At 42.3% G+C, this 26,182-nt stretch overlaps 2 protein-coding genes across 2 annotated transcripts; both read left to right on the forward strand.

Moving 5' to 3' along the window:
* Positions 1 to 3,402: 3,402 nt before the first annotated feature.
* LOC147220528 (gasdermin-E-like) lies at positions 3,403 to 14,578 on the forward strand. Its single transcript, XM_086171629.1, has 10 exons — positions 3,403 to 3,594; positions 5,578 to 5,816; positions 6,604 to 6,796; positions 6,958 to 7,135; positions 7,578 to 7,698; positions 7,938 to 8,054; positions 8,420 to 8,541; positions 9,306 to 9,489; positions 9,570 to 9,640; positions 11,424 to 14,578. The coding sequence occupies exons 2-10, from the start codon at positions 5,606 to 5,608 to the stop codon at positions 11,661 to 11,663; spliced, it is 1,437 nt and encodes a 478-aa protein (XP_086027755.1). The 5' UTR covers positions 3,403 to 3,594; positions 5,578 to 5,605; the 3' UTR covers positions 11,664 to 14,578.
* Positions 14,579 to 14,979: 401 nt separating this feature from the next.
* nup42 (nucleoporin 42) lies at positions 14,980 to 22,738 on the forward strand. Its single transcript, XM_086171644.1, has 7 exons — positions 14,980 to 15,242; positions 19,280 to 19,580; positions 19,663 to 19,751; positions 19,836 to 19,912; positions 21,414 to 21,500; positions 21,600 to 21,684; positions 22,031 to 22,738. The coding sequence occupies exons 1-7, from the start codon at positions 15,038 to 15,040 to the stop codon at positions 22,510 to 22,512; spliced, it is 1,326 nt and encodes a 441-aa protein (XP_086027770.1). The 5' UTR covers positions 14,980 to 15,037; the 3' UTR covers positions 22,513 to 22,738.
* Positions 22,739 to 26,182: the final 3,444 nt, after the last annotated feature.

Genomic DNA, 26,182 nt, shown 5'->3' on the forward strand with positions numbered 1-26,182 from the left:
GCTGGGTTGTTAATCTGATATTTGTTGTACGTACTGACATCTAGGAACAGCCGTACTACTGGGGTTTACTGCTTCTGTGGGCCAAAGTATGTGCATGGATGCCAATTAAAAAGCATTTATTTTAGTATTTTTGAAGATAAAGCAATTTTACCTCAGCAGTTGTGCACCATGATGGATGTAGTGAGAGAGGATGATACAGAGAATAGGTTAGATGGAGAAGGTTGATTTGCTGTGGTGACCTGCGAAGGGAAAAGCCGAAAGGAGAAGAAGAAGTTGTGCACCATAACACGGTGGGTAGCCCTTCTACCTCATTGCAAGAAGACACCTGGTTTAATTCCAACAGGGGGCCTTTCTGCATGGTATAAGGATGCTCTCCCCTGCATCTGTTTTCCTTCTGGTTTCTCCCATTTACTCCCGCAGTCCAAAAACATGCATCTTTGGAGTCATGTCTTTTATGACAAGTCAGTGGTTGTATGTCTCTATGTGGCGACGGGTCCAGGGTGAACCCTGCCTTTCGCCTCAACGCCAGCTGGGATAGACTTCAGCATCCCTGACTGCAGGATAAGTACGATACATAATGAATGAATGATTGTGTGCTGCTACTTGTAAACCACACAAGTCTTTTTTTAAATGTCCAGAGGATCAGCTCAGATGGGCATCTGTGCTGTTATAAAATACCTGACATACCGTTGGTTTAAAGAGCCAGAAGCCTTATCTGAGCAAATCTTACAAAAATTATCTAGTTTTTTCTGGAATAAAATATTTAGTAGTTTAAATGCATATCCTTAACGGTCTGAGCTCACTCATTTAAAAGCAAGTCCTCAAATTACATTCATGGCTTTAAAACTGTCATGCAGATTTTATCAGTAGGACCATTGCTGACACATGTGAACCTGTTCAGCCTCGAAAACCACATGAAAGCTTTGCTAAAGTGATTTATCCACCCTTTGAATTGGCATTTGGAAATATATCATGAGTTTGTATAAACATCATGGAAACTGTCTATGAAAATTCCTGGTCATCAATGTCATGACAAATCTTTGCCGAATCTTGTTGTGGCGATTCGACTCGGATTTTCTTCTCAAATACATTCCTCTTCTCACGGGAAAGGCTTCTTCATCTTACCAGAATGAGGGGAGTTTCCAGGGGGTTGCGTTTGAGGGTTGGTTCAGGTTTAGACGGTTCAAATTTTAAACCCAGTAGCAGGCTTACAGAAAATATGAGAGACCTCCTGAGGAAAGCACCTCGGTCAGCAGAGTTCTTCATTCCACGCCATGAGCTTCATGCTACTTCCTGTGTTGTTTCTCCTATAGTTACCAGATAAGTGTTGATTTCTCAGGGACTCTCATCTGAAAATGAGAGTCCCTGAGAAATCTAGATGACAAGAGCCGCATCCTGATTGCTGTCATAAATATTTAAAATATTCCAAGTTAGTATGTCTGGGCAAACAGATGACACGAAGAGCTCTATATAAAGAACCATGTTGCAAAGTAGTTGTCATTTCCTTCAAATGTGACGATTCCTGGCTGCATCATCAAACAGAAGTTTTATTTGAAACCTGTCCTATTTCTCTCTTTTACGCATTTCTCGAAACGCAAACGAAATCTAGAAATAGATAAACAAGGCCTCAGTTTCCTCACAAATCAGTAGTTGTGTGGGGGTTCTTCATGTCTGATGCAATGGATTTATACTCATTTTTGTTCTGATCTGTTTCACAATCTGTTGATGTGATTAGTATGTGTATAAATCCTCAAATATGTAGCAGCAGTAAACTGAAATTTTATGAAGTTTTAATAAATGAACTACAAATGTTTTTTTAGAGCAGTCACAAGTGAATAAGAACATATATTACATGTGACATAGTGAGATCTGTATTAACCTTTCTGCAGTTGGGATTTTTCAGAAGACTGACAAAGGACATATCTGAGTAACCCCTCCTTGACAGTGTTTCCAAAAACAGTGCACATGACTTATCACTTCAGACATGCGTGACACAAAACTAAACACGCCCATTTCTCCTCCACGTAGCCGTCTGTTTGCCTAGTTAGTAAATGAGTAAATGATAAGCTTTACTTATAGATCTGATGACGGGATGATTTGTAGATTCTCTGGGTACCTGCAGCACTTAAGCTGAATGTGAAACACAGATTTTCACATCTACATTTATTCATTATATCAGTGTGTGTGTATATGTGTGCAAGGGCTGTTATCATTTGCCTCTGGATGCTAAAACCTTGGAGCTGTTGCATGGGGGGGGGTCACAGGGTTGGTCACTTAAGTTAACTTATTGCAATTGCATGTTCTCCAACTAAGTGTGGTATTAGTAGTGGGGGTTGACACTGGTATATTCCATTAACTACACCTGATTAGCAGCATTTATCCAAGATGAATGATCGTGGTTGGAGATGAGAGATGAGATCCCATGCTTGGGAAATTTTTTTAACAGCTGCAAAACATACAAGGACAAAACAATGACAGACTAGCTAAAAATATAAAATGAATAACCTCTAAAGTGTATTTATTTTTCTTACTTTTATTTGGATAAGACAGAAGCTAGCAAGACAAAAAAATCCACGAATAGATAGACAGCAGACAACAACAACATCAAGGATGACAATGGGCAACATCAAGGAACAGTGACGGTAAAAAATACACAACTAGAACTTAACAACAAAATAAATAGTGACAAATTGTTTTAGCAAGCCTGTCTTGTCCAGTGTGTATATATGTATACACACACACATATATGTATACAGAACTGTCTCAGAAAATTAGAACATTGTGATGAAGTTCTTTATCTTCTGTAATGCAATCACAAAAATAAAAATGTCATACATTCTGGATTCACTAAAATCAACTGAAATATTGATATGATAACAACTTTATTAATCCAAAAGGAAATTGTTGTGCCAGAGTTTCAAGTAAAAAACATAACAGTAATAGATAATAGTAGAAAGGAGGAAGAATAAGAAATACAATGAAATATGAATTGTCTTAACTGTTAACTGTAACTACAAAGATTGAAGATTCCCTGCGGCTGAGGGAAGAGGAATTAAAAGAATTAAAGGAATTGCAAGCCTTTGATTACTCAAATATTCCTGAATATGGCTTACATCTTAAGAAAACTAAAAAATCCTATCTCAAAACATTAGAAAATCATGAAAAAGTAATTGTTTTTTTTTTTAACTGCATCACAGAAGATTAAGAACTTTATCACAATATTCAAAATTTCTGAGACAGTCCTGTATCTATATAATTCTTTCAAAATCCAGAATAGAGGCTAGTCTGCTCATGTTCTTCTGGGAAAGCCAAACAAATACCAGAAAACATATGGTGAGAATCAACTCACGGAGGAGGCGGTATTTCCTCCCAACCCCCCCTCTTTTCGTCCCCCTCCTCCGGTCAGGCTGCTGGGGTATAAATTCGCATGCCCGCCTCAGATCACCTTCCACGGAGCGGCTAGCTAGATAACATCCCACTTTTCTTCCGCGAACTAATCCATCGACCTTGACGCACGGTGGTATTCATACCTCTGGACGGACATCTAACACCCCTCGGCTTCATTCTCTATATATTATCCAGATATTTTTGGCGGTGAGTGTCGATTTTTGTCAGCTTTTTCGTTTGCAAACGGGGCGAAAGGAGATAGACGTTGTCGAACTTAACGGTCGTCATGAGCGGACCTGTGACTGGGCCGAACCGGCAGGCCCCCCGCGCTTGCGCAGTAGAGGTCGCGGGGTGACTGTCCGGCAAACTACATGAGGCACGTGCGACGTCGCATGCGTTTCGTTATGCTAATGTGAAAGTTAGCTTGTTTTTAATCCTGGAAAACATGTTCGCGGTTTCTAATGTAAGTGAGTTTATACGATTATATAACAATTCACTGCTTGTTCTAGCGTGCATTATTGAGTTTACACGCTTCCTAAGCCATTCACTATTCATTAAAAAGGGAAAAAAAGTCAGGTGATTTCACTTTCTCTACTCAAGAGAGCTCCTTGTTTGAATATTTTTTTCTTAACGCCCTGAAATTCTTCTCTTCTTAAAGTTATTCTTATTCTTCTTGAAGCTGTTTTATTTCGTTTTCTAAAAAACCTTCCCTGGAAGTGTGTCAAATAAACACGCAATTGACTTCCTTCCAAACAATCATGATTGATAAATCGCATGCTAAAGTGTCCAAATTTAGCTTGTCAAAATAAGCGTGTTATTGCTTTTACACTATAATGCTAGTATGGAACCTGCATGATTACATTTTGGCTCCCATATAAACAATTTTTATTTTAAAACGTTTCCTTTCAGCTGGGGGTTCACCACAGACAATAATCTCTTCTCTGTAAAACAACTGACAGTTTACTTACATCGATAAATCTCATCTTTGTCCCTCCTCTGAGCCTCCTACCCGGCAGCATCCTTCCACCCAATTAGATATTCACCGTCCCTTCTCCATTTTAGTTCTGCCTTTTGCTGTTAAAAAAATCTTCCGGTATGAAACCCCTCGATATGATTCACATGTTTAGATTATGCATGGGTTTTTATGTCAGATGCTTGTTTTTCCTTGTCAGAGATGGTTCGGTCATGTACAGAGAAGGGATAGTGAATATATTGGTAGACGGATGCTGGAATTGGAGCTGCCAGGCAAGAGGTCTGGAGGAAGACCAAAGAGAAGATTTATGGACGTAGTTAGAGAAGATATGAAGGTAGTCGGTGTGAGAGAGGCAGATACAGAGAATAGGGTTAGATGGAGAAAGTTGACTCGCTGTGGCGACCCCTGACGGGAAAAGCCGGAAGAAGAAGCTTGTTTTTCCTTGTCACATTTTCTGACTGAAGTCGTTAGCCAATGTTTACCTTACAAACGCTTACATCTTATGTCCTCAAGCGTAATATGATAATTCAGCAGTGCTCTTGTTGATTTTTTTCCTTGTTCCGCATGAATACCGAGGATCATAAGATGTTTCCAAAGCTGATATGAGCTGCTGGAATATGAGATTGAGATGAGGTTTAGAGCCCCAGCTTGCTGAAGTTCCACCAATTTTTATATAATTCAGAGCAGTGACACGCCCAACACACCCATGCCATGGGATGTGGCACTTATTTTTATACATGTGGACTTAAATTCATTTACATTATTTAATGATTTTATTTTAAGACTGAGCTTTTCTCCTGTCTTCCACTTTAAATATTTTTGTGTCAATGTGTACCTCTTTGTTGCTTCATTTTATTAAACATTGCTTGAAAAAAGTAGATATTGCTCAAACATACTCAGATGTTGAGATGAATACTCCAGATTTCATGCCTGTAACTGTATGTGCGTGTGTGTGAACAGTAGCCATTTCTTTTTTTTCAGATGAGTCATGTCTGCTGCTGCTGGAGGACAGCAGTGTGTGTATCTCCAGTTGTGTGGCCGATTTTTTTTTTTCTCCTGTAAGCTAGAGGAAATGCCAAATAAGGAGGAACTGTTACTGGTTTATACTTTAGTAAAGGTTTCATCACTTTTTGTCATTTATGCCAATTCCCCCTGGTTAGATAAGACCCCCCCCCCCCCCCCCTCAATGTCATGCTCTTGTTTTTTTTCTTTTCCAGCAAGCTGCACTTGTGATCCGCTGAGATCATGTTCTCAAAGGCCACTGCCAAATTTGTAAACCAGATTGACCCCGAAGGAAGCCTCATCCATGTGCGGCGAATAAATGACTCTGCAAACCTAGATCTCCTGGCTATCGTGCTCAAACGCAACAGCATCTGGTTCTGGCAGAAGCCCAGATATCAAACCACAGACTTCACCTTTAAAAAACTGTTGCTGGGGGACGAAGATCTTACTGTTGGTATGTAGAAACCGGTTCGCCAGATCACCTCTTTATTGTGTTTATAAGAATAATATTTGTCCAAAAGGTCCAGGAGTAAAAAAAACATCAGGGGTTCTTACACTGCACAGAATATTCAAACAAGACTCAGTATGCTTAGTATTATTTCAGAGGTACCTTTTTTTTCTGAGAAAATTTACAAAGAATATAAGCCATATTACAGCTACACCGAATTGCATTTAGGCCAGTCATATAACCTTTTTGAATATGCATTACTCATGACCTTATCACCTTTTCAATTCAAAGTTGAGTCCTGAATTGGCCCTTACACTGTACATAAGCAAATTAAAACAAAACTAAAGATATGAATATCTTTAGTTTGTACGAATCTAGTAAAAATCAAAAAACGCTCAGTCAGCCCAAAATATTTTATTTGATGATCCACAAAAAAACAAAATCCAAACGTGAGATATATATGGAAGTGTCCTCTATCTGTAAAAAAAATATTATAATGCATAATCTTGATTTCACAAAAGTATTCAAATAGGTTACAGCTTTTACCTGGACGTTATAAAATATTCAGAGTGGTGGAGAAGCAAAGCTCACATTGAGTCCTCCAGAACAGCCGTATCTCCTATATCTCCTTCTCTTCTGGACTATTTAGGCCAGAAATACTCTGTCTCAAATTTACAAGCCTCTGGAAGCGCTATGTTTAAAACGAAAGGGTTATTTATAACTCGCCATAAATCAGTTAATTATGTTAGGAACATAATCCGGTCACGTCTGATATTGATATTTCATGTCTTAGAAACCTCCGAGACAGAGTTCCTCACCTATGAGGGGGCGTTTGGGGACAAGCTGTGCGGTAATATAACCACCGAAGCCGGCGCCGCAAGAGTCAGCCTGGAGGGACAGGGCACCTCCAAGATGCAGCTGAGTTTTGGAAAGCTGAAGAAAAACGAGCTGGACGTGGAGAAGCTTCTGCAAGACATGGAAGGCAGGTACTGTTTATATCAGCGCCTTTCTTTCACCTTACCATCATGGACTCTGTACACCTGCTCACAGTCACTGTTTAGAAATGGTCTATTTCAATTGTGGTGACGTTTTCAAACGCGAAAGGGGGGGTCTACACTGAATGGTGGTTGTGGTCTCTCGGTGCCAGGCTGGTTAACATGCAGCACGTGCTGGTGCAGCAGCTGGAGAAGAAGACCGAGGCGCTGGCTGTGGTGAAGCAGCGGATCCTCACCACCAACACCTGCACCATCACACAGACCAAGAAGGAGGAATGCACCCTTCAGGGTGTGCTGGGACTCGTGGGGCTTCTCAGCAGGTCTTTGAAGGTTTGTTGTGAGTCAGTTTTTTTTTGTTTTTTTTTTCTTTAGCCTAACATCAAGATGATTCCGTAGTGAATCGCATTAGTGAAAATCCACTGGAATTTGTCCTGGTCACTGTGCCAATGGTTTGGCAGGGAAAACTGAAAAGATCTGTTTGTCAGTAATGTTTTCAAACCAAATCCAGCCACAAAACCACCAAAGAATTTTATTTTTGCACGTTTTACTAAATGCAGTAAAAGGTGGACAAGAAATGAACTGTAATTCCTATTGAATTAATTCAGACTGATAGGCAAACATTGTCCAAAATACTACGAGGGTCTCGTTGGAATTTACATATTTTATCAGACTAAATCCGCTTCAAACGTCTGAGAGGCCCCAGTGTCTTTGTGCCGGCAAAGAAACCAGAGCAGCAAAGCCTCTCTGTTAATCCCGCACCTTTTTCCAACAGGTTGGTGTGAAGGACAGCGGCCAGATTGAAGTGGACAGTGATTGTTTGGTGGAGATACCCCCCTCTACAGTGATTGCGTACAGCGTTCTGGAGCTGGGGATCAAAAAAGATGGACAATTTAGTAAGTGTGTGTTTACATCCGCTTAAATGGAGTTAAAAGCAGTGCCAACATAGTGGTTCTGTGCTTCTGCCTCATGTTGCCCTGAGATCAACTGCGACCCCCGACCGCAGGATAAGCGCTGTAATTAATAAATGAAACAAAGTGCCAACATCCAACCCACGTGCCGTCTGTTTTGAAAATCTTTCAATTCACGCGCAGCTTCTCTGTGTGCTCATCTGTGATCTTGTTTTGATTTTCAGAGCCGATCCTGTGTCCCGGCAGAATGGGAGGCTTTGAGTCTGATACGGTCAGCCCTGCTTTTGTTACTGCGGACGAAGTGGATGCAGGAAAAATATATTGGAGTGAACTGCTAGATGGTTGGTCTCATATTTATTTGTCTAACATGACTAGGAATGGACGGGGGAAATCAGGGAAGCCTATTTTAATCCAAAACATGCAGTAGGTTACCAGATAAATTGCTTAGATGTGCGAATGACAGGTTTTATGTCTCCGTATGAGAAAGGGAGTGAATGGTTGCGAGAATTGTCTTTATATGACGTTTGAATGCGAGGGTGAATGATTGCGTGTCTATGAATGAATGAATGAAAAATATTTCCACTGTGAAACGGCAAATGCAGCCCTCATTAAGCAGTAACACCTGGTGTTTAGTCAAGTTGTTATTTCTGTTATCCTCAATATCAACCAACATTGGCACAAACAAGGATTGTTCTGTATCCTTTAGGATCGCAGGAAAAGATGCTTCACCTGCTGGCAGAGCTTCCCCAGTTATCTCGACTCGCCTTGCTGCAGAATATCCAAGCAGTTATGGCTGACAGGCAGGCCCTGTCATGTCTGCTGTGTTCAGTGAGTAATGGTCATGCCTTTTTCCCTGCAATGATGGAGCCTGAAGATTAGAAATGTTGAAATGAAACGGGAACATTTTAGAATTCTGTCAACAGCTCCTTGTTAGAAATTGAAGGAGTCCTGCAGTTCTGAAGGTTTGTGTCAAATGTTACATTACATCACATTGCATTTGGCAGACGCTTTTATCCAAAGCGACTTACAATAGAAGTAAGTCGCTTTGTGGAATGTTTGGAATGTTCTGGTGATTTTGGGCACATTTGTGAATTCAGATATGGAAATGATAGAAACAAGTGTTGCAAAAATGCACCAATAAAAGACACGTCTTGCCTGCTTTTTTTGATTTCATAACAAAATCAGGTTGATTTTTTTGTTATCGTGCAAACATACTTTTTGGGGCGGGCGTTGGTTAGCACTTCCGCCTCACAGCGAGAAGGTCTCTGGTTCAATCCTGCAAGGGGGGGCCTTTCTGTGTTGAGTTCCCAATGTTCCTCCCACAGTTCAAAAACATGCAGGTGGTTCATTGGAGACTCTAAAATGCTTTTGTGTGAATGAGAGTGAGTGGTGGTTCATCTCTACATGCCCTGTGAATGGGTCCAATATAGACTCCATCCTTTTCATGACCCATAATGCAGGATCAGTGGAATAGATAATGACCTTGGAATATTTTTCAAGATCTAAAAGTCATCACGACATCCTCAGCCACACTCGGAGGACCCCTGTAACTCCTCTGTCTTTCCCCCTCTCGCTGTCCCTCTCCCCGGCAGCTGGACGACATGTGTTTTGAGGACAAGTTGCAGATTTCGAAGCAAGATGAGCTCTCGGAACGCCAAAGACAGCTGCTCTCCGCCACAATAAGCCACATTGACGGACACGGTTGCACCGAGATAAGCCAGTCCAGCGGTAAAGCCTACTTCCTCGCGGCTCATCTGTTGGTCAGCGCCCTGGAAGGTGAGGGTGAACTTCAACATATTCTTCCTGTCAATTTTTGCCGAGTTTCTTGAACGGTCTCCTCGTTGTGCTCTTTATAGAGTTGCCTGACGAAAAACTGTGCATCCTCAGTGCGATTCAACCCGATATTCTGGATGCGTTCAACACCATGGTTAGTGACGTTTCATTTCGTGCACATCCTCACACAGCTGTCTGTCCTATTATCTGTAGATGTTTCATAGTGATAAGATTAATTTATGACCAGATTACAAGCCTCTACTTGCAGCTTTGTACTAGACTGGATTGTCTGATTTTGAAATGAGCAAATGGGTTGGTGGTAACAGCCGGCATGCTCAACCAAGTGAGAGCCCGCCTCGAAAAACAACATCCGTCTCGCTCGGCTGCACAAACCGCTCTCCGCCAAACGACTGAGAAAGCAGTGCATTTCAGCAGCCCCCTCTGAAATCTGTGTCTCAGAAATCCCACCGCGAGTCTGCTTATGACACAAACTGCCCATATTAGCACAGGGTGCATGGACCGAAAAATACAATATGCTGTCGCTTTGTCAGATGACTACTTCCAACACACGCCTCAACATCCAGTGATCAGGTGACATCACTGAAATTGACTCTCCGTTTCAAATGTGACTGTTTATGATTGGGAAATTGAGATGGCAAGTGCAGAAAATTAATATTTATGTATGCTCAAAACAAATTTAGAAAGTCTACTTGACATCCACAGTCGCAAAATTCACAAGAAATGACCCTTTCTACTAAATGTCGAGGAGGTTCCCGGAACGTTTGCTTCAAACAAAAAAATGATCAGAAAAAAAATTTGGAGCAAAAACTTAATGGCAAATGTGTTTATTGAATTAATTAACTAACATTAAATGAAATATATGAGGAAAGCTGTTATTTTTTTGGGGGGGGGGGGGTCATGAGGGAAAGGACTCATTAGTGTTATACATAATTTAGTAATTTGTGCATGTGATAGCTTTAGTCCAGTTCTAGTTGACGAAAACTCCAAAAGGTTTTAGTCAAAAAAAGCAGTCTTTTAACAAATCAATTGAGTTCTGTTAAGCAGAAAACTTTTATTTCCATATTTCTACTTTTTTTTTCCAGGAATCGATGAATACAAACACTCCCATGTAGGTATATCATAAAAATACTTAAGATCCTCTAAGAAAAGTCTGAATACTACCATGTCAAGAAAATAGAATGGTCTTAACCATCAAACAAGCTTTCTGCCAATTCAAACTTTTTTATTATTGATTATCGACATACATGGCCGAGCTGGTTCATATGTACATATGAGGATAACTGCCTTTTCGTGATGTATTTACTCCCTGACACTGAGCTGTGAACCAGAAAAAGCAGAAGAGATGTGCAGGGTAGAGTGGGTAGCGTGTGTGTGCGCGCACTCACGTTCTTAAATGGAACTGCAACCGGTCTGAAATGCAACATTTTCTGCATGTACAGTCACACACTCATAAGCTAATGAATTGGTGTTAGCGTAACAAAGCTAACTCTAGCGTTAAGTTAGCGCCCCTTTTGCTCATTCTGGACTTTTTGTGCTGGATCATGAGCATTATATGTCTGTATATTTTCTCAGCATTTCACACCACCAAGTTACTAATGTAACAGGAATGAGCGAACAAGGATAGGGTCCAGACTCTTTTTTTTTTGGTTTAATTTGACAGATAACACACACAAGAAGCACAAAAAGGTCATGCATCTTGAAAGTCTGACGGACCACATGCTAATATTTACGTCCATTCTTGTCTCATCCTGTTTTAGTCATCAAGGACCCATGTTTATCTCTTAATCGTCATGAAAAAAGGGCCATCAATGAAATATTTTCATAAGCGTTGATGAAAACAACAGTGGAACAAACATCTGCATAAATGCGAGACATTCATTCTTTTTTTTTTTTTTTTCATTTCTTGTATCAAACAGATGTGCAAGATGAAGGAGAGCAAGGAGCCTATCTCTGTCCAGTCTCTTCCCATCCTCCTGCAGGAGGAGCAGAACCTCCAGATTGCAGAGCGACTGCTCAGCTCCGACACAGTAACCCTACCCCTGAGGAAGGAATCAGAGAAGCTCTGGTTAGAGATGGGAGAAGAATATGGAATGGACCTCGTGGTCCTCTACCTCAGTGTACATGGAATGTCGTTATTGCACAGGGGACGTGAATAGGGCTCTTACCACTAACACAAGCCTTCATGCCTTTAGAGCAGTGGTTCTTAACCTTGTTGGAGGTACTGAACCCCACCAGTTTTACATGCGCATTCACCGAACCCTTCTTTATTGGATCGAGGAGCGGTTCGTTGATGGGTACAAAGAACAGGCAGAGTAGCCTTTCATCAAATCTGGCTCCCTTCCCCTTGAATTCAGCAAGCGCTATGTTCTTGTAGTTCCCATCTCCATGCAGCTGAAGGAAGCCTTCCCTTAGTTTTGCCGGTGCTGGACTAGAATTGCTCATCTTGTCTTTGCAAATCACGCAGTTAGGACATCGATTCCAATCGCGTTCCGTCATACATGTGAATCCGTATTGTACGTGTTCTTCCGACCGCTTTCTTTTTTTGCCCGACATAATTAGTATGAAGGGATTAAAATATTAAGAAAGAAATCACATGACGTACCATCACGACAGTCACAAGTTACTACAACTGAGCGCGCCAAAATCCCTGCTGCACGGATAGGCCGAGCTATATAGCGTGATCACCCGCGGCCAGTGATGTCATCACCAATGTGTGTCTTGACCGCCACCGAACCCCTGAGACTGACTCACCGAACCCCTGGGGTTCAATCGAACCCAGGTTAAGAACCACTGCTTTAGACAATCCCATTCACATTTTCTGTTATTGCAGATAGTGTTTTTTTTTTGTCCCATGCTGTACTGAAATGACTCTTTCGGAGTCAAATTAGGCCGATAATCGAATATTGTCACCCTCTTAAAATAATTGCCTTCAATCAACTCCTTATGACCTTTATGATTGTTTTAAAAAGGCACCGATATGTCACATGGAATCGGCATTTAGGAAAAGGAATTGTCATCCAAACTTCTTCACCTCTAACCTGAAGTAGGAAGAACGGTGCTATTTGATGTATTGAAATTTTATATAATCCCTTTTCTCAAAAATTAAGCAAGTGCCTATTCAGTTGTACAAACTGAATCATCCTATTTCCTTCATATTGATACTGATCGTCATATTGTCTTATTGATTGGCGTCAGCCCAATTTGAATTCCAGCTAGAGAGAGAGAGCCGTCACTTTTACATCCCTTATCAGACACGCTGGAAACAAAGCATGGTCTGTGGCACCTTATTAGCACGATGTACCCTGTTTACGAGTTTTTTTAAATATAAAGCAAAACATGACCTTACTGAACTGACTTGAATTTTTATATATTAAAATATATTTTATATTGTCTACATTGTAACTAATATTATTAAAATGAAAAACAAATTAACTTTTAAGGTCATCACAAGCGGTTATTTTAAGAACATGTCATTAGCCAAAAAAACAAACAGCACCTCCAATAGTGATAGAGGTGAGTTTATAAATCCATTTATAGATGATAAAACCTTGCTGCTTCTGTTTCATACTTTCAGATCAACAATCTTGCCAAAATAATGAGTTTTAAATGCTCTGCATGTGACTTGAGTGATATGATTCCTCATGCCCAGTCGGCGTGGGTATGCTAATGATTTACACATGTGCACTTTTATTCTACTTTCTTTCTTTTTTCTCAGATCTCACTAAGCTAATCTTTATATTGATTTCATATAGTTGTTGTTCCTTTAAGTCTTGGAGAACATGTATTTTTGTAAAAGAAAAAGAACTACCGAGAGGCATGTTCAATGGTCTCTCATTTTCATCTCGAACAAATTGCTGTTATGTTATAACTTAGATGCACTTTTTTTTCCACTTTATTTCTTTTCTTCTCAACTCTCACTTAGCTAGGCTTTATATAGTTTTTATATAGTTGTTGTTCCTTGAAGTCTTGGTGCAGATGTATTTTTGTAAAGGAAAAACAACTACGGAGAGGTATATTCAACATTAGCTCATTTTCATAAACAAATAACTGTTGTGTTTATTATGTAGATGCTTTTGTCTTTGAATGTGGTCAAGTTCACTTCCCCCCAAAAGCCAAAAAGCAATTGACTCTCATGCCATCAAGAATTCTATTTAAGCTAGCAAATATTTTTACATTTTATTTGACGAATTTTAAAATGTAATTTATTGAACATGTAGGTCATACTAATTTTGTAGTTATATTAAAACCTAAATATATCAAGTACAAGATAGTCTTGTGCCTTTATCTCATCGTGATATTTATTTTTATATAATGCATGGTTTGGTTTCTCTAATGTATTGACTCATGTTACTCTGAATATTACATTCAAAAATCATGTTTATGTCACGAGGCGCAGGGGCGGACTCGAACAGGGAACCACACCTCAGAGCAGGGATCTGGATCGAAAGCGCTTTATTGCATTGAAACGGCAGGTAGGGTGTCGCTGGTAAGCCCCTGGCCCTGAGACAGTGTTGCACAGGGCTGGGTCTCACCAGGACGGGTGGCAGACAGGACGGGGTCTCAGACAGGACGGGGTCAGAGGTTACACTGGCCGACTGGGTCCAGTCGTGGCAGGGCTCCGCAGTAGTCTGAGAGCCACAATCCCCCGGCGCCAGGCAGAGCGTGCGGCTGCCCTTTATAGGGATCTTGATTAGCGGCATCTGCTGCAGCTGCCGCCGTTTACAAATTTGGATCAGGTGTGGTACCCTGACAGTTTAATGAAGCTGCTTTTCATTTATGTCATTGTTTTTGGACGATGATGATCTCATTTGCACTGTTTGATAAATATGCATGTGTCTGTCATTTCCTCACATGAATTATTCTCTTAAAAATAACAAATAAAGATGTTAAAAACATTGTCTTTAAGTTATCCTAACTTCTTTGGGTTTGGATTATGCCGATTGATGTCAAGGGTTTTTTTTTTTTATTGTTTTGTTATCCGAACTTTTGTTTACCTTTCATGTTCGTTATTAAAAACCAACATCCAACACTTTATCGGCACTCAAGGGAATAGTTCACAGCGAGTCTTTCTCATCAAGAATAATTAAAAAGACCAGCCTTTCTCCCTGTGTGTGTGATAAAATACATTTGACCCACTTTATGTTTGGGTCATGATGGAAATACAAGAAATATCATAAAACTTAGAATCCCCAGTGTATAATGTTGTGAGGTAACATGCTCTCAAATAGGTTGATGGCACTGTAAGCTGTCCAATGGTAACAAAGAAAAAAGGAAAAATAATAATATTTTTATTCAATAAAATTTCAACTCCATTATCCAAAAGCAATACATTATTTTGGCTAAAACCCTTTTTTTTCATAAATGCATTACTCCTTACTCATCGTGTGGCGTCGCTGTGACAACAGCGTACCTACGAATGTCGCATATTGATGACGTCAAGACAGATATGACGTAGATTTCCGGCGACGGAAACAACGGCAAAAACATTAGCAGTTGTGGCAGGGAGACACGTTCAAATCGCAGCGGAACCATGACCGTGTGTTACTTTTTCCTTCAGGGTCGTTGCCGTTACGGCGACAGATGTTGGAATGAACATCCGAGAGGAGGTGGAGGTGGAGGAGGTGGAGGTGGAGGTGGAAGTGGAGCAAGAGGAGGAGGAGGAGGAGGAGGAGGAGGATACAGCAACAACAACTACAACCGCTCCTCGAATCAGCAAACGCGAGGAGCAGACGGGGGTAATGTTAAAAGACAAGCTGTTATATTTATTTAATTTTAATACTATTCAATCAAACTAGACGGAGAATTTGTTCTACAGTAGCAATAAAGTTAGCTTCGCGAGAGTCGGAGAAGTAATGGTAAAGTGAAAAAAAAAATGCTAAAAGATCAAGAAAATGAAACGGTACAGCTTTCATTATAAACTTTTTAAGACATGAAAACTAAAGTAACAAGGGGGAAAGGATTAAAATGCAGCTGATATTCGTCCACTGACTAGTTGACAGTGTATTATTGATCTTCTTCTTCTTCTTCTTTCGGCTTTTCCCGTTAGGGGTCGCCACAGCGAGTCAACTTTCTCCATCTAACCCTATTCTCTGTATCTTCCTCTCTCACACCAGCTACTTTCATATCCTCTCTCACTACGTCCATAAATCTTCTCTTTGGTCTTCCTCGAGACCTCTTGCCTGGCAGCTCCAATTCCAGCATCCGTCTACCAATATATTCACTATCTCTTCTCTGTACATGACCGAACCATCTCAGTCTGGCTTCTCTGACCTTCTCTCCAAAACATCGAACATGTGCCGTCCCTCTGATAGATTCATTCCTGATCCTATCCATCCTGGTCACTCCCAAAGAGAACCTCAACATCTTCATCTCTGCAACCTCTAGTTCTGCCTGCTGTCTTTTGGTCATTGTAACAGTTTCTAGTCCATACATCATCGCTGGTCTCACCACTGTCTTGTACACCTTTCCTTTTATTCTGGCCGATAGTCTTCTATCACATAGTACCCCTGACACTTTTCTCCACCCATTCCAACCTGCTTGGACTCGTCTCTTCACCTCTTTTCCGCACTCTCCTACGCTCTGGACTGTTGACCCCAAGTACCTGAAATCCTCCAGCTTCTTGATCTCCACTCCCTGTAGCCTCACCGTTCCACCCGAGTTCCTCTCATTCACACACATATATTCTGTCTTGCTGCGACTAACTTTCATTCCTCTCCTTTCCAGAGCATACCTCCACCTCTCTAGATTTTCCTCTACCTGTTGTCTGCTCTCACTACAGATCACAATGTCATCCGCAAACATCATGGTCCATGGGGATTCCTGTCTAACCTCATCTGTCAGCCTATCCATCACCATTGCAAACAAGAAGGGGCTCAGTGCTGATCCCTGATGGAGTCCCACCTCCACCTTGAACTTCTCTGTTACCCCTACAGCACACCGTACCAGTGTCTCACAGCTAGCATACATGTCCTGCACCAGTCCAACATACTTCTCTGCCACTCCAGACTTCCTCATACAATACCAGAGCTCCTCTCTTGGCACCCTGTCATATGCTTTTTCTAGGTCTACAAAAACGCAGTGCAACTCCCTCTGGCCTTCTCTGTACTTTTCTATTAGCATTCTCAACGCAAATACTGCATCTGTAGTACTCTTCCTAGGCATGAAGCCATACTGCTGTTCACAAATGCTGACTTCTGCTCTCAGTCTAGTTTCCACTACTCTTTCCCATAACTTCATTGTATGGCTCATCAACTTTATCCCTCTGTAGTTGCCACAATTCTGCACATCCCCTTTATTCTTAAAAATAGGCACCATCACACTTTGTCTCCATTCTTCAGGCATCTTCTCACTCTCTAAGATCCTGTTGAATAATCTAGTCAGAAAATCTACCGCTGCCTCTCCTAGACACTTCCACACCTCCACAGGTATATCATCAGGACCAACTGCTTTTCCACTCTTCATCCTCTTCAATGCCTTCCTCACTTCACTTTTACTAATTTTTGCTACTTTGTGGTCTACAATAGTCACCTCTTCTACCCTTGCCTCTCTTTCATTTTCCACATTCATCAGTTCTTCAAAGTACTCTTTCCATCTTCCCATCACTCTTCTAGCATCTGTCAATACATTTCCCTCTCTGTCCTTTATCACCCGGACCTGTTGTACATCCTTTGCATCTTTATCTCTCTGTTTCGCCAACCTGTATAGATCATTCTCACCCTCCTTACTATCCAACCGAGCATACAAGTCATCATAAGCCCTTTGTTTTGCCTTTGCTACCTCTATCTTTACCTTTCGCCGCACCTCCCTGAACTCCTGTCTGTTCTCTTCAGTCCTCTCAGTATCCCACTTCTTCTTCGCTAACCGCTTTCTCTGTATACACTCCTGCACTTCCTCATTCCACCACCAAGTCTCCTTATCTACTTTCCTTCCAGATGACACACCAAGTACTCTTTTACCTGTCTCCCTGATAACACTAGCTGTAGTTGTCCAATCATCTGGAAGCTCACCCTGACCACCCAGACCCTTTCTCAACTCCTCCCTGAAAACCATGCAACACTCCTCCCTTTTCAGCTTCCACCATTTTGTCCTCTGCTCTGCCTTTGTCCTCTTCATCTTCCTTGTCACCAGAGTCATCCTACAAACCACCATCCTATGCTGTCTGGCTACACTCTCACCTACAACTACTTTGCAGTCACTAATCTCTTTCAGGTTACCTCGTCTATACAAGATGTAGTCTACCTGCGTGCTCCTACCTCCGCTCTTATAAGTTACCCTATGTTCCTGTTTTTTCTGGAAAAAGGTGTTCACTACAGCCATTTCCATCCTTTTTGCAAAATCTACCACCATCTGTCCCTCTGCATTCCTATCCTGGATACCAAATCTGCCCATCACTTCTTCATCCCCTCTATTGCCTTCACCGACATGTCCATTGAAGTCTGCACCAATGACCACTCTCTCATTTCTGGGAATATTCTGCATCACTTCATCTAACTCATTCCAGAACTTCTCCTTCTCTTCAGATTCACATCCCACCTGCGGGGCATAGCCACTAACAACATTGAGCATCACACCTTCGATTTCCAGTTTCAGACTCATAAGTCTATCTGACATTCTTTTCACCTCTAGGACGTTCCTAACAAACTCCTCCTTCAAGATAACTCCTACTCCATTTCTCTTCTTGTCAGTACCATAATAGTACAACTTAAAGCCTGCTCCTAAGCTTCTAGCCTTACTACCTTTCCACCTGGTCTCCTGGACACACAGTATATCCACCTTCCTTCTCTGCATCATGTCGACCAGCTCTCTACCTTTTCCTGTCATAGTCCCAACATTCAAAGTCCCTACTCTCAGTCCCAGACTCTTTCCCTTCCTCCTCTCTCTCTGCTTCCGAACACGCACTCCACCTCTTCTTCTTGTTCTTGTTCTTCGACCCACAGTAGCCCAATTTCCATTAGTACCCTGTAGGTCATCAGTACCAATGGCGGTCGTTGTTAACCCGGTCCGCGACCGATCCGGTATGGTATAGTTTTGGTTGTCTCGCATATTTGGTTTTGGCAAAAGTTTTACGCCGGATGCCCTTCCTGACGCAACCCTCTGCATTTATCCGGGCTTGGGACCGGCACAGGGAGACACTGCTCCGTGCCCCCCCAAGGCAGGCTTGGAGAGGCACGGGCCAGTGCCGCCCTGAGGCTGCATTACAGTGTATTATTGATGATAAATATATATCATCCTCACCGTCATATAATTTGATATATTATTATTCTTTAAGCATGGTTATTATCTGATGATTGGTGTTTGGAATAAAAGAAAATATGACTACAAGTTTAACTTTCAGGTAGGAGGTCTAGAGGAAGACCAAAGAGAAGATTTATGGATGTAGTGAGAGACAATATGAAGTTAGTTGGTGTGAGAAAGGAGGATCCAGAGATTACAATTAGATGGAGGAAAAGAACAACAAAACTGCAAGTGTAGAGTACAGTAATCAGATTCGTAGGATTTGTTCCCTTTGGATCCAGGTTCATGTAGATTATATATTCACATACCATAGGATATGCTATTTAGCGTTTCCTGTTTTTAACACTGCTTCAACTGTGTGTATCTCTCACAAGAACTGAACAGAATTAAATAAAAAACAAAATATTCAAGTCAGAACATTATTTTCAGTCAGAAAATCATTTACTTGAGGTCCTACTCACATAATTATGAACAAATGAAATGTGTTTGTTTAAAACATCAATACTTTCACTGATTCAGGTGTGTATGTTGCTTCTAGGAAGTGGAAACAGAGTTTGGGTGAATCCCTCCCTTCAAAAAGGACGCTACATCCAGCCGTCATCCTTCTCTCAGAGCAATGATACCGGGGGTCAGGGAGGAGGTGGAGGAGGAGGGGGTGACTGGGGCTGGGGAGGCGGCGGCGGCGGCAGAAGAGATGATGTGAAGAGCTCCGATTTCAGCTTCTCCTCGAAAAACAGATTTTCGGCTCTCGGCAACTCTGGCGGCTTCGACAAGGGAGCGGCGGGGGGAGGAGGGGGGGACGTCAGGAGAGCCGGGGACGACGATGACGACAAAAAACTGTGAGTCTCCCCGTTGTAAAGTTGCGGCAATAAAAGAAGGTTGTCATGTCATTCACATGAAGCCGTTCTTGCGATCCCCCAGGGAGGCCATTCAGTTGGACATGGAGGTCTGGGAGAGCTCAGGACAGTGGGGCTTCTCCTGCTTTTCCTGCTTCAAGACACTCATATCTGGTCAGCTTCCTCGTTTTTGATTTCGTTGCAAGACGCGCCCTGTCGTTTGCGCGATTGACCCGAACACATTTTTCTTCCCCGTAGGTTTCACGGATCTCTCTCCGGAAGAGCTCAGGCTGGAATACTACTCCTCGAGGGCATCAGGAGATCTGCAGACCTATGTGAGTGTTTTATCAGCATTGCTTATGTTAGTTTTTGTGATTAATATAATATAATTATGAGATGAGATGAGATGAGAACAACTTTATTAATCCCGAAGGAAATTGTTGTGCCAGAGTTTCAAGCAAAAAACACAACAGCAACAGAAAACAGTAGAAAGGAGGAAGAACAAGAAATACAATGAAATATGAATTGTCCTAACCGTCAGCAGTAACTACAAAGATTGAAGATTCCCTGCGGCTGAGGGAAGAAATTAAGACTGTTTCATTATTTTGCTGCCACATCGTGAGTCATTTCTGTCGTTTTGTAGGATCTCATTTATTGGGGTGAAAAAAGTGAAAGGAACACATTTAAAGACATTGAAATAAAAAGTATCTGACCATGTTTGGATGCACATGCGGTGAAACCTTGACTTCCAAGTGCGTCAACTTTAAGAGTTTTCCAAGACACACGTTGTCGCTTAGCAGATTTGTTTCATTTTGCGATTCGAGCGAGATCTTGTTTTGGAGGCGTCGCCTGTCATGATGTCGCCCGTCAACTCGTCCGTGAAGAGATAGAGATCTTGTTGTTGGTGAGACACAGTGACGGAGAGCAGCTTCTGTGAGAACGATCGCATCTATACGGGTTTAGCGCGGCAGAATGCAGGGACGTCAGTGGACAAGACATTAGAAGAGTCATTCAGAGCCGGGCGGAGACAATTTGATTGTTTTAAAACAGAGGACTGGCGTTCATTCTGTTGATACATTAGTTTTGCCGATAACGTGTAGCATATCGTGCAAGTTACATTTAGCAATGGATTGTAGCATTCAGTGTGCGGTGAGTAAGTTAAGTTTGAGCACGAAATGGAAAAACCTCTGCTGCCGTCGGCATCTTTGTCCGATCGATAAGGTAAGCACACTTAAAAAAAGAGTTTATTTAACATCCTCTTTTATGATGTAATATCTATCTCTTACACGTTATTTGTTATTTTAAAGTACACTTTCACATTAAAAACCATGTAAAAATGCCGCAGGTTTGAACAAATTCATAGCATCTCAGTTCATTTTAATGGGGAACTTTAATTTGATATACGAGCAAATGGAGTTATGAGCTCCATTACAGAGACAGTTAAAGTCACAAGTCAAGGTATTACTGTAATTACTTTAATTCCTCTTCCTTCGGCTGCAGGGAATCTTCAAATCTTTGCACTTAAGACCGTAAAACACTTTATAGCCTTGACTTTGACACTTTATCGTTGTATTTGTATTTCTTATTCTCCCTCCCTTTTTTTTTACTGTTTGTACAATTTCCTACTATTATTTATTATTGTGATGTTTTACTTGAAACTCTGTCACAACAATTTCCTTCATGATAAATAAAGTTGTTCTTATTCTGATTTTTGACAAAACCCGTAGGGGCAGCAAAAACATCGCCTCGGCCAGAGATGAACAGGATGTCGTATTCATCATTTTTTCCCCCCAAATAAAAAATATATATCTGCCGTTCCCAAATCTGTCTCCTCAGATCAACGGTGTCAACCAGCTGCTCAGTCAGTGGAGAATCAGGGTCCAAGAACTGAAGCTGATGAGCCCGGCAACTCGTGCAGCTTTGGTGAGGCGTGCCGACCGTCCTCACTGTTATGTAACCTTTTAATTTTTTTTTTTTTTTTAAATAATCAGTATAATTGAGATGGGTTGTACCTATTTACAGCTAATAGAGTTGAACAGTCCAGCACCTCAAGCATCTTCAAGTAACTTTCCAGTGACCGTCCTCGGCCCCTGTTTTGGAAGTAAAGGTAGTGAGTTTCTCCTCACCTTAGTGTCTCTTTTTCCTAAATTTTCTACTTTTTTTTAAAAATTCTATTTACTTCTTCTTGCTTTGGTAACAATTTAGTTAAGAAATTGACACTTAATAGTTTTATTGTATTTCTTACCCCCCACCCCCCCTTTTTTTTTTTTTTTTACTGTTTATACAATTTCCTACTATTATTTATTACTGTTATGTTTTACTTGAAACTCTGGCACAACAATTTCCTTGGGGATAAATAAAGTCGTTCTTATTCCTATATGTGTCTTCGACCAGAACATATCGGTTGTGGATGTCGAGCTGTTGCTAAATCTGCGGTTTTTCCCGTTCTGCAGGTCTCGGAGAGCCGGCAAAGGCCAGCGGTTTCAGCTTCAATCCTCCCGCCAGTGGATTTGGTTCTTCCGGGACGCAGACGTCCTCCACGGGCTTCGGTTCTCCGGCCCCCGCGCAACCCCCTTCCGGATTCGGCTCCTCCTCGGCGGCGCTCGCCCCTTCTTCATCTTCCACGTTCTCCTTCACCTTGCCGGCGGCGGACAAGCCGTCGGCTTCGGGGTTCGGCTCCGCGGCGGGTTTCACCTTCGCCTCGGCAGCAAACGCCAAAGACGCTTTCGCCACCGGCGGCGGCGGTTTGTTCAAACAGACGGGTAAAGGGTTCGGGACGAGCGTGCCGGGAGGCGTTCCGCCCGGAGACACCGCACACAGTCTCTTTTCCCCTGAGAGCGAACTGACCCCAGAGGAACTGAACCAGTTCAAGGTGAAGAGGTTCACTTTGGGCCGCGTCCCCCTGAAGCCGCCCCCCGCCGTCCTGCTGATGTGATGAACGTTTTGAAAATAACAAACAAACAAACAAAAAAAAAAACATAATCACCGTGCAACGCAGATCGCAACCCCTCCGTGATTTGAATCTGCTACGGCCTAAAAGATGTCACAAGTGCACCCTTTGGGACTTCCTTGATGTGCATGTAAGTTTGAATTTGTTGTGCTAATATATATACTATATATCATGGACACATTCACAATCATATTAAAAGTCTTATCCACTATTGTTGACATTTTATTCAGGCACTCAAGAGGGAAGGGACACTTGGCAGCCGCTAAACTCTACATCCTAAAATCCAAATATATGACTTTTCATCGTCAGCTTTACTTTATGAGACAGCCAGGAGTGTTTGAGACACTCCCTATTCCAGATGTGTGTGTGAGAGTGAATGGTTGTATTTATATGTGATCCACAAACCCGTTCCTTGGAAGTGATAAACGGCAGGCAAAAGCAAAGTCTGGTTACATTATACGGGGAATTACATGCCGCACACATTTAGAAAGTACATGTTTACTTATGAATGGGATTAGCAAAAAGTGTACGACAAAGAAGCGCTAGAATCGAGAACAATTGGATGGAAATAATAAACGTACATCATAGAGTGGATGACAGAATTCCTCGTTCGATATGAGATAGAATTATAGGTCATTCTGTAAAGGTGGTTGTACTGCTGCAAATCAAAGCGGCACTTTTATTTTTTAACAGAAGCAACTCTCCAGCCCCCCGTAAATAATTCAGCAGATAATTGAAGTATTGAAAAGGAGTTTCAGAGGAAAATCGCTTTACTGCAATTTGCCGCTGTCTCTTTAAGGGGGTTAATTGAGAAATACATGCACTTTTAATAACCTCTGGGTTTTTAACTACCTGAAGGCAGATGAACCAAAGTGGAACTGCACCGTTGTTTTAGGAACGCAAGGAAAGCAGAATATGGACCAGAGCAATATTCAAGATGAGGCATGAGTAAGCATGATATTATGATTTTTTTTTTTTCTGGAGATGTTCCTTTTCTGTGGCCCGAGCTGACATTTTAAACACACAAGTCACGTTGTAAAAGATCGACGCGTCCTCTTAGACGTGAACTGTAAAATATATTATGCGTGTGTGTGTCTTTTGTCCTCCAGGCAACCTGCACCAATATGAGTTAAGCCTTTTTTTTTTTTTTTTTTTTTTGTACAGACGTTCCAACAACCAAAAGCGTGTCAAGTTTGGTTGAGGTTAAAAAAAAAAAAAACCTCTGCAGGCGACGCCGGCTTCTCGCCACCGAACGCCAATGAGCCGATTCGGGATTCGGCGCAGGTCTTAATGTTCGACCGGGCCTCCCGATTTCGACTCTCCTCGCCACGGGAGAAAACAAGCCTCGGTAATTGGAACAATGAATCCTGCGCTGAAAAATTGATTGTGTTGCAACGTGGTGGTTCGTCTATGGGAAATAGGACATTGATCCGCGGCTTGTGATTTATGTGCCGGTGACTCACTTGAAGCGCACCTTACTGAGTGGCACCAAGTCTGTTTAACCCGCACGCGTCCGCCGAGAGCTCACAGGATGAAATTATTACCAGAGCTCCTTGTTCTATCGACAGTAACGGCACATCGCAGTAAATAAATTCTGATTAATGGACTTCCCATTGCATTGCATTCATTATATCGGCTTTGCAGATGAGACTGATGGCGTTTTGCACGTTTTAGTGTCAAATGTGGATTTATAAATTGATAGCAGCGGTCGGGGAGATCTCAAGGGGATCTCATGCAAAACAACACACGGGGCTGAAAAAAGTACATGAAACAACAATTTACTGTTGTACCCAGATATATGATATATAATCGTGCATCGTGGGGAGCGTCGCCCCTCGATCCAGAAATCCTGAGAAGAATAATCCCATATAGGATGTGGGATTCCAAAGCCGGTGAATGCAGGTGGTCTGCACCTCCTGCAGTAAGGACGCCGCCCAGGAATTTGTCATCGCAGGGTCTGCAAAGTACGAACCCTGCAAAGGACGAGGGCCGACCTCAGAAACAGTGGACTTGGAGCTCTGAGAGCTGCGAAGGAACTGCAGGGGGAAAAAGACACGGTGGAATAACATGAAGAGACGTTGGAGACTGGACTTATGAACGAAGGAATTAACAGGGGGATGGCACCATGTTAGGCTATGCAGTGTGTGTGTGTGTGTGTACCTCACTAACCCAAGCTTACTGTTCTGTATATTTCCTGTGCATCTTGTATTTGCAAGTGTTATTTGCAGTCCTTATGTCCTCTATTGTAAGTCGCTTTGGATAAAAGCGTCTGCCAAATGTAATGTAATTTAATGTGAATGAGAGGCTGAATGGTTGTGTGTCTTGGCGAGGTAAAGAATGAACAAGTGGATTTACGGACGGAAAAGCATTCGACAATTTTTTTTTTCCCTTAAATGAATACTTTCACATGTTGTATTACTAACGTGCGTTAAGGATGAAAGTCGGTGCAGCCGGATCACACATCCGGTTCATCTCCTCTCCATCCCCTGCAACCTCTAAACGTTGATTTCCATTTCAGGTTGCGGTTTATCCCGCTGGCCACAGGCGGGCGCTATTTCCCAGCCCAACCCCCCCCCGACTGGTAATCGCAAAACTCCCTCCTCCTCCATCCTTCTCCACCTCCTCCATCATCCACTCCGCTTCTCACCGCGCCTTGGATGCAGTGTGAGCAGCTGCAGCCGCAGCGAAAAAACAGACACACTCACACTCGACAGGAGAGGAGCTCGGCGCAGCGCGCAAAACAACAACAACAACAACAACAAAAAAAAAAACAACCCCAAAAAAGGATGACAGTATCACACGCACGGCGGACGCAAACCAGCATTTGACAATATCCTCGAAGCGCATCCTGCTGCTCCCCCTCGCCCCCCCGCCGCCGCCGCCGCCGCCACCGTGACAACTGGTAAGTGCTCCGAACCCGATACGGATCGGTGATTAGACTTGGCACGTTTGCAAGTTTTGTTCCGTGAAAAAAACCAAAACAAAATACTTTTCTGCAGAGTAGAAACAGTCACAGTTTGCACGATTGCCATGGCGATGTGTGATGCTCTTTGAGACGATGCGCAGACATCTGTCTTTGTGTCAGGGGTCAAATGTATGCACATCCTCCAGGGGTGTGTGGGTGAAAGGTAACTCACCAGTGTGTGTGTGATGTTAAAAAAGCATATTGTCAGACGCTCCCCGGTGCGTTCCCAGGTGGTGTGTAAGGCGCTTAGCAGACTATCAGGTGCAAATGTGTGTGTTTTAGGAGTTTCCCCTGAGGGCGCCGGGGGGGGGAATCAAACCGCCAACCCTCTTGACCGGCAGGGAATCTCGTCCCCGATCGAGCCACGGCCGCCAAACCCGCGACGCTTTCGTCACCTCTACGATCTTCTTGTGCTTTTCGGCACATTTCCCATTCATGCATTCACACACACACACACACACACACACTCGCATAGGGGAGAGATTGGGGTATGACCCGAGGTCACTTTGGCATGCAGGAGGAGCAAGAATCAAACTGTTGACGCCACACTCGGCCGCCATTTTTAAATATGTATGTATTAAATATTACCACATTTAGATGAACACGTGAGGCTACTAACTCCTTAGTTTTACCATGGGAACTTTAACCCTCATATTATGTTAAGGGTCAATTTGACCCATTTCACCCATT

This window comes from Fistularia commersonii, chromosome 24 (assembly GCF_037954325.1).
Source record: "Fistularia commersonii isolate RoL2024-O1a breed Wild chromosome 24, RoL_Fcom_v1.0, whole genome shotgun sequence".
NCBI lineage: Eukaryota > Metazoa > Chordata > Actinopteri > Syngnathiformes > Fistulariidae > Fistularia > Fistularia commersonii.

Bases quoted from the DNA above. Each gene is read 5' to 3' on its own strand.
- LOC147220528 (XM_086171629.1), top strand. From the start codon at position 5,606: ATGTTCTCAAAGGCCACTGCCAAATTTGTAAACCAGATTGACCCCGAA. The intron at 5,817-6,603 runs GTATGTAGAAAC...TTCATGTCTTAG, and splicing joins GGACGAAGATCTTACTGTTG to AAACCTCCGAGACAGAGTTC. The intron at 9,641-11,423 runs GTTAGTGACGTT...TGTATCAAACAG, and splicing joins TGGATGCGTTCAACACCATG to ATGTGCAAGATGAAGGAGAG.
- nup42 (XM_086171644.1), top strand. From the start codon at position 15,038: ATGACCGTGTGTTACTTTTTCCTTCAGGGTCGTTGCCGTTACGGCGAC. The intron at 15,243-19,279 runs GTAATGTTAAAA...TGTTGCTTCTAG, and splicing joins AACGCGAGGAGCAGACGGGG to GAAGTGGAAACAGAGTTTGG. The intron at 19,752-19,835 runs GTCAGCTTCCTC...TCTTCCCCGTAG, and splicing joins CTTCAAGACACTCATATCTG to GTTTCACGGATCTCTCTCCG.